We start from the raw sequence: 12091 nt of genomic DNA, 5'->3' as shown, positions 1-12091 counted from the left end.
TGGATATTTCATGCTAATGTGAGTGTAATTGCTGTGGGACGGAAAACAAAAGGCGCCACTGGTGAACAGCTATTCCATCTATAGCCATGTTATGATGAATACAGAGGCACAGTAACAGGCTTGTGGTCAGACTGCGTGTTTACTTGTCTATCACAATGAATGAATGCACAAATAGGCATACAGAAACGGCTCTTGTTGAATGCAGAATAATGCATGCCATGGATGCATGTGGTAATCCCAGAATAAATGAATCCTCTTTGGCTTGGCTCCTCTGAGTGATATTTTCCAACCAGAAATGCTGCAGGATTATTTGACTTAATGTTTGCCCGTTTCCATTGTCTCATGTGTGATGGGAGCCTCTCGTGTTCTAACGTTCATGTTCTTGCCCTGCCTGCGGCGCCGTACAGTAAATGTAAAACGATCCTCTCAGGGTGGATTCCTCCAGAAAGTCTTCACTCAGCAGCCCTGTTGCAGCACCATGCCAAGCCCACATGAGCCATATTCAGCTTTTTAGGAATGTGGATCTTTGGCTGGCGCTGGCCTCGGAAGCTTGGTGGGTGTAAGAGTGAGATTGAAGGGGAAGGGGGATGTCTGTGCACGATTAGCTTGAACAAAGCTAGCGTTGTCCAGGCCCCGGACTGAAGAGCAGGGAGGACCTTTGGCTGCAGAGGAGGAAATATACGATCTCTGTCACTCTTATTTCTACTGCCTGATCAGCTGTGTTTTAGAGTGAGAAACACAGACATGCAGAGGCAGCATGGGTGGTCTAAATCTGTGTTAGAGGATTACATATTTAGTTTATCCCAGAGATCAGAACATTCACCACATGCTGTTAACTTTTCCAACCTCAAACTGACCCACAGGAATTGTCAACCATCTACATGGACCAGTAAGTCAGACTCTCACTGAGCTGCACAGTTCCACTATATTGAATTTGTTCCCCCTCCTCAGGTCCTGTACCCCATTCTGCCGGGCCTCCTAGACTACAACTCATTTAGGGGGAGTGCTGAACTGGAGATGTCTGTAGACGGTAGTCCAGTTCTGGGAAGGAGTCGGCATCACATCCCGGATGAGATCCAGCAGCTTCTGGAGGTTCTGACTGAGACCTGGAAACTACTGTCGGACTGTCAGCTCCATGCAGAGATTTCCTCCCAGCTGATTGGCTACCTCTTCTACTTCATCAATGCATCACTCTTCAACTCACTCATGGAGAGAGGTACCTGTGCATCAGTTCATATTTACAGTGTGCAAAAAGCACAAGAGACAATTAAAAAGGCTGAAAGAGGCACAAGAAATCTACTAAAGACTGAATAAAACGTGGACATAGTCTCAATGATGTCACCTATTGGTCTCTGAAATGAAGATATGAGGTAAATAATGGTAGTCACCATTTAAGGAAATGCTAATTAAACCTAACTTTCAAGTAAACCTGGAAACAAGCAGATAGAGGGAAGTGAGGTAGGCATTTAGCCACCTTACAGACAGCTGCATTAGGCCCCCATCAACCAGGCTTTCAGTCAGCCAGGCCCTTTATTATGCAGAATGTTTAGCCATGCTATCATCAAAACAAATTATTGTATATTAACCCTTTCAATGATGTTGTAGATTAGCCATGGACAATATAATTTGGCTTTTTTGACACAAAAAATTTTACAAAAAAACATCTTTAACATCAAAGTGAAAACAGATTTCTACAAGGTAATGTCAATTAAATAAAAATATATAAGGTAGTTAAGCGATTTCATAAATATTAACCCCTAATTTAGCCAGTTGGTGCTAGTAGTCACACAATTAAAGAAATGGGGATCACCTGAGTGCAGGGAATCTTTCTCACGTTATTGTAGTTTAAAGACACCTGAATCTGGTAGGCTGGTTAATGTGTAATCCTGGCTACCATTACACCATGAAGACAAAAGAACATTCCAAGAAACTCAGAGAAAAAGTTATTGGAAAGTATAAGTCAGAGGATGGATATGAAAATAATTCCAAGGCACTCAACATCCCCCAGAGTTCAGTTCAACACATCGTCAAGAAATGGGAGGAATCTGGCACATATGTAAATCTGCCTAGATATGAGTGAGCATGCAAGAAGGAGACTAGTGAGAGAGACCATCAAGACACCTATGACTACTCTTAATGAGTTTCAAGCTTCAGCAGCTGAGATGGAAGAGACAACAGACAACTGTTGGCCTGGTTCTTCACCAGTCAAAGCTTTATGGGAGAGTGGCAAAGAGAAAGACACTGTTGAAGAAAACTGAGATTAAATCTGGACTAGAGTTTACCAAAAGGCATGTTAGAGACTCCATGGTCAAGTGGAAGTTCTTTGGTCTAATGAGACTAATATGGAGCTTTTTGGCAACCAGACAAGACCCCAAACACTGCACATCACCACAAACACACCATCCCCTCTGTGAAGCACAGTGGTGGCAGCATCATGCTGTGGGGATGCTTCTCAGTAGCCAGCCCTGGAAAGCTTGTAAAGGTAGAAGGTAAAATGAGTGCAGCAAAATACAGAAAAATCCTGGAGGACAATCTTATTCCGTCTGCTTGAGAATTTATTTATTAATTAATTGATTTATTTATTTATGTAAGAAAAAAGAATTCCAATTTGTGTGTACAGCTTTAACAAGGAAAGTATATATGTGAATTTGTGCTGGTGAGGTAAGAAAACCCAGGAAGGGCTTTTAATTAAACCTCACTATGTTAAGTGGTCATCATTACTAACCAGTAGTCATAAGGGTTGATATTAAAACAAACAAGAACTACAGCTTGGGAGAAGATTTATGTTCCAGCAAGACAATGAGCTGAAGCAAATAGGTATGCAGAAATGGTTTAAAGACAACAAGATTAATGTTCTGGAGTGGCTGAGTCAAAGCCCAGACCTCAATCCACTAGAGAATTTGTGGCAAGACTTTGAAAGGGCTGTTCACACCCGATCCTCAAGCAACCTGACAGAGGTTGAGCAGTTTTGCAAAGAAGAATCGAGCAAAATCGTCCAGATGTGCAAGGATGATTGAGACCTAGACACTCAGATCCACTAAGCCAATTTATAATGGTCATGACTAATTTATAAAATCAATAAAAGGGTAAAAAAGACCCAAGGGTTGAATACCTATTTATAGGCAATGTAATTTTGGAAATACGCCCCATCAAAAGTATGTGAACACCTCTGTTGCATTTCCTTGCTTTAACATAATATTCATTTTACAAATGTGGGACTAATACATATTTAAAAAGATGATAATGCAGTTTGATCATTTCTGCATCCAACGTATCAAGAAAGGGAAGGTAAAAATACCAAACAAGAGCATAAATCTAGTTCACAGTGTCCCAGAGATTATTTCCATTTAAAGAAGGGCAGATTTAAACATGACTCTCTCCTGATGTACACACAGGCTCGGAGCGTGGATTCTACCAGTGGTCCCGGGGCATTCTCATGCGGTCCAATCTTAACTTCCTCCTTGGCTGGGCCCACACAGCTAAACTGGGAGAACTGGCCTTGAAGCACACACAGACTCTGAGGGCTGCCATTAATCTGCTAGCTACACCCAGAAAGAACTTATTACAGGTAAAAACAAAAAAACAATACATTTTCACCTGTTGAAACCTGGTGATTAAGAGATGGTTTTGTACTGAGGAGAAAATCTTAATTTTCAATGCATTCAGAGAGTATTCAGAGACCCTTCACTTTTTTTTCAATGTTTTTATATTACAGTCTGATGATACAGTTGTGTGGTCATTTTGATTCAACCTTTTCCCTAGCCTAGGTTCCAGACACATGGCAGTGACCTCTGCTGAACCTGATGAAATTATTAAGCTTATAAAACAGGGTGCTATGAGTGAGCATGCAGGAAAGGGGTCAATGCAAAGATCAAACATGAAAATACTCCCATCTTGCAGCAGTGATTTGTAGTTTCAACTGTCTGTGAGCTCATTAACAGCCAGTACCAACTGCCTGCAATGAAGGGGACAAAAAAGGGTTTGCAATCAATCTTGTAACAACCCCTTAGGACTCTTGCATTCAGCATCTTGGCTGTATTTCTTTTTGGAAGTAGAACTGGATCATCAGTAACTGTTTTATCATCATGCTTTATTCAAGATTTATACTAGGGATTAAATCCATAAACTGTTTACTGAGGCAAAAATCAAGTGAGAAAAAGTTCTTTTACTGTCTAGAGCCTTGCAGTCCTCTTAAGACTATTGCAGCCAGTGAGGTCTCCCTCTACTGGTCATTAGGAAGAATGCAGGTTTGTGCTCTTCAAACATGCTTAAAAAATCAATTTTGGGAACAACCAATCATCTCTGCAGTGGAGAAAATCTGAAATAAACATGTCAAAGGGGGAAATACTATTCAAACCTCAAGGCTTCCGAATCAGGGGAACCCTAAAGTGTTTGTGCAGAAAAAGCAGAGACAGGTATCACAAAGCTGTTTATCTCTTCATGCATGTCTCTATCTGTGTAGAAATCATGGGATACCCTGCGGTGCGAGTACCCCGCCTTGAGTCCGGCCCAGCTGAACCACCTGCTGGGTCTGTACAGCCCACCGCCCCCCTTCAAAAACACCTGGGCTCCATCTGTTCACGAGCAGGCTGCAGCCCAGAAAACAGGTGAGAGGTCGAGATGCTGGGCTGCTCCTCAGGATATCATTTATTTAACAAGTACAGAAGATTTTCATAAAAGGTCTTTTTCTTTTGTTTCTTGTTTTTCTAAATTAAAACAAAACCACTTTCCCTCCTCAGACGACATCCTTGAGAGTTTCGATACCCATCATCCTCTAGTGCTGCCAGACAACGGTTACCACTTCCAGCTGAGAGGCGAGGTGACGGATCTGTCTCTGAGCGAACAGCTGGACAAGCTGAAGGAATTCATCTCCAGCATTTCTAGTTCAAGTTATGATGTGATCAATGCAACGGATGAGCAGAAGGTACGAAAATGCCACACATGCCTTCTGACCTGAAACAAAATGACTGATCAAAGTTTTAAATTCATGCTTTCTGGATGTTTGACTGCAGATAGAAAGTTAGTTTATTGCACGTAAGACACGGATAAGATTTGACCTTCTTCTTAAAAAAACAACCTCTACCAAAATAGTAGAAACTAAGTAAAAAACAACTTTTTGTACTTTGTACTGTGTGTTTCGTTTACTAATGTTTTTCTGGGTTTTGCACCTGTACTTGAGCTAAGGTAATTTCAGATACGTTGCCTATGAATAAGTATTCATCCCTTGGATGTTTTACCCGATTTTAAACACCAATAATGATCAATATAATTTGACTTTTTGAACAAAAACACATCTTTGACATTAAATAAAACAGATTTCTACAAGGTAATGTCAATTAAATTATAAAATATGTAATGTAAAATAAGTGACTGCATAAATATTCACCTCCTTTAAGTCAGTACTTTGGCTGCAGTCACAGCACTGTGTCTGTGTGGATAGGTCTCAATCAGGCTCAAACATCTTAACAGTGAAATTTTACTCCATTTTTCTTTGCAAAACTGCTCAAGCTCTGTCAGGTTGCACTGGGATCAATTGTGAACAGCCCTTTTCTAGTCCAGCCTCAAATTTTCTTTGATTGAGGTCTGGGCTTTGACTCTCCCTCTCCAGAACATTCACCTTGTTGTCCTTAAATCATTTCTGTGGAGCTTTTGCTGTATGCTTCAACACATTGTCTTGCTGGAATATAAATCTTCCTCCAAGCTGTAGTTCTCTTGCAGACTGAATAAGATTGTCCTCTAGGATTTTTCTATATTTTGCCGCATTCATTTTACCCTCTACCTTTACAAGCCTTCCAGGGTCAGCTGCTGAGAAGCATCCCTGCAGCATGATGCTGCCACCACCGTGCTTCACAGTGGGGATGGTGTGTTTGTGGTGATGTGCGTGTTCCACTTGACCATGGAGTCTCCCACATGCCTTTTAGTGAACTCTAGTCCAGATTGAATCTTAGTTTTCTTCAACAGTGTCTTTCTCTTTGCCACTCTCCCATAAAGCTTTGACTGGTGAAGAACCAGGCCAACAGTTGTCTGCAGAGTCTCTCCCATCTCAGCTGCTGAAGCTTGGAACTCCTTCAGAGTAGTCATAGGTGTCTTGGTGGTCTCTCTCACTAGTCTCCTTCTTGCACACTCCCTCAGTTTGTGAGGATGGTCTGATCTAGGCAGATTTATATATGCCATATCTTCCATTTCTTGATGATGGATTTACCTGAACTTAAGGGATGCTCTGTGCCTTGGAATCATTGTTATATCCATCCCCTGATAACAATTCTTTGAGTTTCTTGGAGTGTTCTTTTGTCTTCATGGTGTAATGGTGGCCAAGACTACTAATTAACCGGTTACGGATTTAATTTTAATGTTAAAGAGGCTATTTTTGTATTTTATTTTTGTTCACAATGACAAATTAAATTGACCATGACTGATTTATAAAATCAATAAAACATCCAAAGAGGTTAATATTTTTTATAGGCACTGTACATATTAATTCTTTCTGGTTTTCCAAGCTTCACACCATTAGATTATTTTATTGTTATTTCAGTTTTCACCTTTAAAATGAGCCAAGTTCCACACATGGGTGGTCAGCTGAACTGTTTTGCTTCATACCGTTGTCCTCCAGGTTGGTTCCAGTCCCATGGAGACTAAACTGACTCACATCGATGTCCACCCTTTAGTCATTCAGGAAACAATGGATAAATCACCAACTTTGTCTACTATCCATGAACTCCAGTCCCCCTCCCCTCCTTCAGCTGCTTTACCTCCCACACCCCCATCACCACGCTCTCCCCCCCCCTCTCACTACTTTAATGAGAGCAGCTCCTGCGGTGCCCTCCTTTTCTCCCATAAGCACAGAAATCTGGAGGTGCAGAGCAGAGAGACAGACACGGGCTCAGTGAGGAGGTCAGCTGACTCCACCTGTATCCCTACCCCACCCAGCACCCCCCACACCATCCATCCTATTGATTTGGTGAAGGCGGAGAAATGGGTGAGGGGAGAGAGTGAGACACTTCCCTGGTCCTCTGGTGTGGATCCATTAGATAAAGGTATGTTAAAATGATAAATCACTACTGAGTCTACTGTCTGTCTGGAGTCTAGGAGCACTGATCGTGTCCTTTTTTCTCCTCAGGTGGATTAGTGTTCGAATGTCTGTCTGCACTTAAAGGAGACTCTTTAAAGTCAGAGTACCCCAGTTTGAAGAGATTTGTCAGGATTAAAGAGGAAGAGGAGCAGCAGGTGGAGGAAGAGGTGGACGACCATCATGACAATGACCATGAGCTTTTTAGTTTGGAGCTGGAGCGAGGTGCATGTGGAGTTGGTCTCGCTCTGATTGACACAAGGGTGAGTATGAGAAATACATCACATTCTGATGTAACAACAGGGTGTTCAAATTTTTATTCAGCAGAAAAATATACAGATGACAGATCCACTGTGATATAACTCACCTTATATTACAACTAGTAAAGCCAGTCCAAAGATGTGCTAAGTTTGAATAAGCTTACATAATAAACAACCTACAAGAAGCTGAGTTTATTAGCACAACAGCACCACCCAGTGTCCAAACTAAGAAGTACAAGTTTCAGGTTGAACAGTTCTAATATTTTCAGGTAAACTGTTCCTTCGTCTTTGAGCAGCCACCACAGACGCTCTTTCACCTCAGGTCCTAAGCCTGCACCTTTGAACTTGTAGGAGCGTCTGATGTGTTGTCCAAGTTAATTATTGATTTAGTCATTTATGTATTTATATGTTGAGTCTTTCTCTTTCTATTCAGTCAATTATTTATTTAGTCATACTTTTTCTAGAATTTTATTCATTTAGTCACTTTTTAAGTCATTTTAATTTGGTTGTTTATTGAATTAGTTTTGTATGTATTAAGTCGTAAGTATGAATGTATTTATCTATATATTGTTTCATTTATTTTTTCTATTTATTCGCTCACTAATTTATTTATTAAGTGATACATTTCTTTGTAGTTTATTTTTTATTTAGTAATTTATTAAGCCATTTTCTTATTTAGTCATTTATTGATTTAGTTATTTATGTATATAGTCATTTATTTATTTATTTATATATTGAGTCATTTGATTCCATTATTCAGTCACTTATTTTTTTATTTAGCATTAAATTTTTTGTCAACTATTTATTTATTTTGTCTCTTTTTAAGTCATGTTTTTATTTAGTCATTTATGTATTTAGTAATTCACTCATTTATACATTGAGTTATTTATTTTTTTATTTATTCAGTCATTTATTTAGTATGTCATATGTATTTTTGTAATTTATTTTTTATTTACTCATTTGTTTAGTCATTTTTTTAATTAGTCATTTATTTATCTGTATATTGAGTTTTTTTTTATTTTTTCACTTATTTCTTCATAAAGTCATACATTTTTGTTACATATTTTTCTTTATTCACTTATAAAGTCATTTTTTATTCAGTAATTTTTTTGATTAAGTCATTAATGTATTTAGTCATTTATTTATTTGTTTATCGAGTCAGTTATTGATTCAGTCACTAATTTGTGTGTTTAGTCAATCATTTATTGTCATTCATTTATTTTTTTTAGTCACTTATTGAATCATGTTTTTATTTACTCATTTATGTATTTAGTAATTTATTTATTTATATATTGTCATTTTTTATTTTTCAGACATTTTTGTATTATGTCATAATTATTTTTTTAACTTATTTTTTAGTTATTCACTTGTTAAGACATTTTTTTATTCAGTCATTTATGTATTTATTCATTTATGTATTTAGTCATTTATTTATTTTGTAATTTATTCATTTTGTCATTGATTGATTTAGTAATTTATTTATTTTGTCATTTATTTATTTATTTTGTCATTTATTTACTTTGCACCCTAAGTCTAGAAATTGTAAGCATCAAAAACCTGTTCAAAGTTTTTACATCACTATCAATTTCTTCAATAAGTTATTTCAGTCTTCTTACTAACTATAATCCTGTTTATGATGTCCAAATATGTATTTGCTTTTACCATTTGTGTTTTTTAACACTACTTTAAACAAGTTTTTAAAGTATTTTTGTGACAAATTAAGCACAAAAGTTGTTCAGCTCTGTACAAACTGGAGGATTTGACCAATCAACGCACCAGAGTGAGTCTAGCTCCCCTTTTAGGGTCAGATAGATATTTGGTGCCCATAAAAAATAATGCAAACCAACCTGAATCAGACTGCATGATAGTTGCATAAAAGCATAAAAGCTATCAGTGCAGAAACAAAGACTTATGATTTGATTCCTACAAATACATATGTATTAAACTGAACCAGACCCTAAATTTTAACCTCATCTTTCAGGACACTAACATGAGGGTGAAAGGCGTCTTCATCCGTGCAGTGGTCCCAGACTCTCCTGCAGCTCGGTCTGGAAAGCTGCAAGCAGGAGACCGAATCCTGGCTGTGAACGGAGTCAGTCTGCTTGGCTTGGACTACCAGAGGTCTGGATGAATTTTGTGCATATCCATGCAATATTAAGGTCATAATATTTGATCACAGTATGTAGTTATTTTCCTCTCTTTCTATGTCTTTGTCAGTGGAAAGGAGTTGATCCAGTCATCGGGTGACAGGCTGAGGTTACTGGTGGCCAGATCTGAATGGATGGCTCAGGCTATAAAGGCTGAATGCTGACAGCTCTTTTCACAGAGACATTAAATGCACCACTTAAAGCTGAAAGAGGAGCTTGTTGGACATTCATTCATCTCTGCTGTTACTAGTTCTATGCTCAGAGCCTGGTTCTATTCAAGCCTTCATGTTAAACAGTATAATGAAACTTTTAAACCAGTTACAGAGCTTTCTTTTCCTGATTCTTCCAATCACAGTCCTCTATTCAGAAACAATGAATGTCAACTTTAGAGGGACCACACAAGTGAGAGAACACTTTGAGAGTGGCTGGTAAATTCAAATACTCAGTCAGCTTGTACATCTACTAATATCTCAACATGACACTATTGTGAACTTTCTCAGCTGTTAACATTTTATCACGTTCCACATTTGTTAGTCGTTTATGTAAAAACCTCCAAAAACAATCTTTGTTTTGGATTTTTGGTTCATCGTCTGGATAAATGAGTGTTTGCCCCCTTCCTTATGTCTAAGTTTATTTCGTATTTGTCACTTAAATGTGTCAGATCATCAAACAAATTTTGATATTAGACAAAGATATCCTGAGTGAATGCAAAATGCAGTTTTAAAATGATAAATGCATTTAGTAAGAGAAAAAGCATTTAAACTGGCCTGGCCCTGTGTGAAAAAGTCGTGAGGCCTACAGGTCTTTAGATGTTGTTCTGGGCTCCTTTGTGACCTCCCGGATGAGTCATCCTCACGCTCTTGGGGTCATTTTGGTAGGTCTGCCACTCCTGGGGAGGTTCACTGTTCTTCCAAGTTTTCTCCGTTTGTGGATTATGGCTCTCACCGTCGTGTAGTGGAAGCTTCAATAATGACAAAAACGAGTATCTTTCATGCTGCAACATTTACTGCTTTGAGGTGGCACTTAGAACAAAGGAAAAAAGTTACACTCTCGGGCTTCTGCACCGCTGCTTGACAACATTGTCAAGCTAACATCATCAACACATGACATGTTTCCTTCTGTGACTTCAAAATAAAAGCACTTCCTTTTTCGTATTAAATGTATGATTCTAACCACAGAACATAGTAGGCTCTTTACTTATCAGTGTAAACAATAAAATAGTTACTTTAACACCTGTAATGTCTTATTTTACTAAGTGAATACGAAACATTGTATCTTGTAACCTTAAACATGAAATAATTCACAGCACTCACCATGGTTCAATGAGTCCCAAAGCCTTTGAAATGTCTTTGTAACCCCTTCCAGACTGATAGATGTCAGTGTCTTTGTTTCTCATCTGTTGTAGAATTTCTTTAGATGGCGCCATGATGTGTTTGAGTTTTTTTAGCTTACTTCACTTTGTCAGACAGGTTCTATTTAAGGGTTTCTGGGTTCTACAGGTCTGGCAGTGATCAGGCCTTGGTGTGGTTAGAGAAACTGAACTGATTTAACTTTCTCAAATAAGGCCAGGTAGATTTGGGTGTTTTTTTTCCCTTAATGAATGAACTCATCATTTAAAAGCTGCATATTTACTTGGGTTATCTTTGTGTAATATTAAATTTTGTCTGATTATCTAAAACACTTTAGAAAGACAAATCTTCAAAAATAAAAGAAATCAGGAAGGTGGGAAATACTTTTTACTGCACTTTATGATGACTGTTTCTGATAGATGTTGTTCTTAATGATATATGCATCATGGAATATCACATTTATTTAATCAATAACCAGATCATATCATGAACAGGTTTCACCACCGTCAATGTCGTTACCACCATTTTTCCCTTTATACTGTGTTCATATCTGATTTTTTTTAGCTGTTTTTGTTGAATTTACTCATGTCTGCCATATTCTGCAGTAATAAATACATTTTAATCCAAGCCAGTGTCATTTTTTATTAATGGCACTTGAGGGAATGACTGTCCTGACAAGAGAAAACTATTTGATAAAAAATAACACAGAAACAACAACAAAAAAAACATCCCCTCTTATCAAAGGGTACTACTGAGGAAATGACTTTTTTTTTTTAGTTGTAGTAAAATGCAAACACATGTAACTTATTTACTTTAGGCTGACAATGAATCATCCTGCATAAGTCTAACAACTAAAACACATGAAATGTAAAATATGTGCTTAATGACTGTTTAAAAGCAGTTTGTTGTTTCCAAAGCACAGTTCTGGTCTCTAACACCACTCAAACTGTGTTTTCATCAGGATGTCCGGGTATCCTGCGAACACTGATCTTGTTTTAAAACAGGCTACAGCCCAAAGTTATGCAAATGGATTTCACAACCACAGGGCAATCTTTTCACAGGTTACCTAATGTAAAAACAAGTAAATGGATCACTAAAATACAGAGAAACAATTCATCTGAAGCTTTATAATTAAAAAAACTTCATCATTGGGCGCAGGTGGCCGAGTGGTTAAAGGCACGTCCCATGTATGCGGGCAGCCCAGGTTCAAAATCTGCCTGAGGCCCTTTACCGCATGTCTCTCCCCCGGCTCTCGTCCCTGTTTCCAAC

At 38.2% G+C, this 12091-nt stretch overlaps 1 protein-coding gene across 2 annotated transcripts in view; it reads left to right on the top strand.

The window, feature by feature from the left end:
- Nucleotides 1–11873, top strand: part of LOC121527948 (ras-associating and dilute domain-containing protein-like) — a 50937-nt gene extending 39064 nt beyond the window's left edge. For both annotated transcript variants that reach the window (XM_041814998.1, XM_041815000.1), the window contains exons 11-18: nucleotides 952–1216; nucleotides 3396–3568; nucleotides 4463–4607; nucleotides 4740–4924; nucleotides 6611–7034; nucleotides 7118–7329; nucleotides 9308–9447; nucleotides 9544–11873. In XM_041814998.1, coding sequence (XP_041670932.1) covers nucleotides 952–1216; nucleotides 3396–3568; nucleotides 4463–4607; nucleotides 4740–4924; nucleotides 6611–7034; nucleotides 7118–7329; nucleotides 9308–9447; nucleotides 9544–9637 — 1638 coding nt within the window. In that variant the 3' untranslated portion in view covers nucleotides 9638–11873. The remainder of the gene's footprint in view (nucleotides 1–951; nucleotides 1217–3395; nucleotides 3569–4462; nucleotides 4608–4739; nucleotides 4925–6610; nucleotides 7035–7117; nucleotides 7330–9307; nucleotides 9448–9543) is intronic.
- Nucleotides 11874–12091: the final 218 nt, after the last annotated feature.

The sequence above is a fragment of the Cheilinus undulatus genome, linkage group 20, assembly GCF_018320785.1.
Source record: "Cheilinus undulatus linkage group 20, ASM1832078v1, whole genome shotgun sequence".
Taxonomy (NCBI): Eukaryota; Metazoa; Chordata; class Actinopteri; order Labriformes; family Labridae; genus Cheilinus; species Cheilinus undulatus.
The sequence above is the reverse complement of the archived record's forward strand: the minus strand, read 5'-3'. Positions and strand labels throughout refer to the sequence as shown.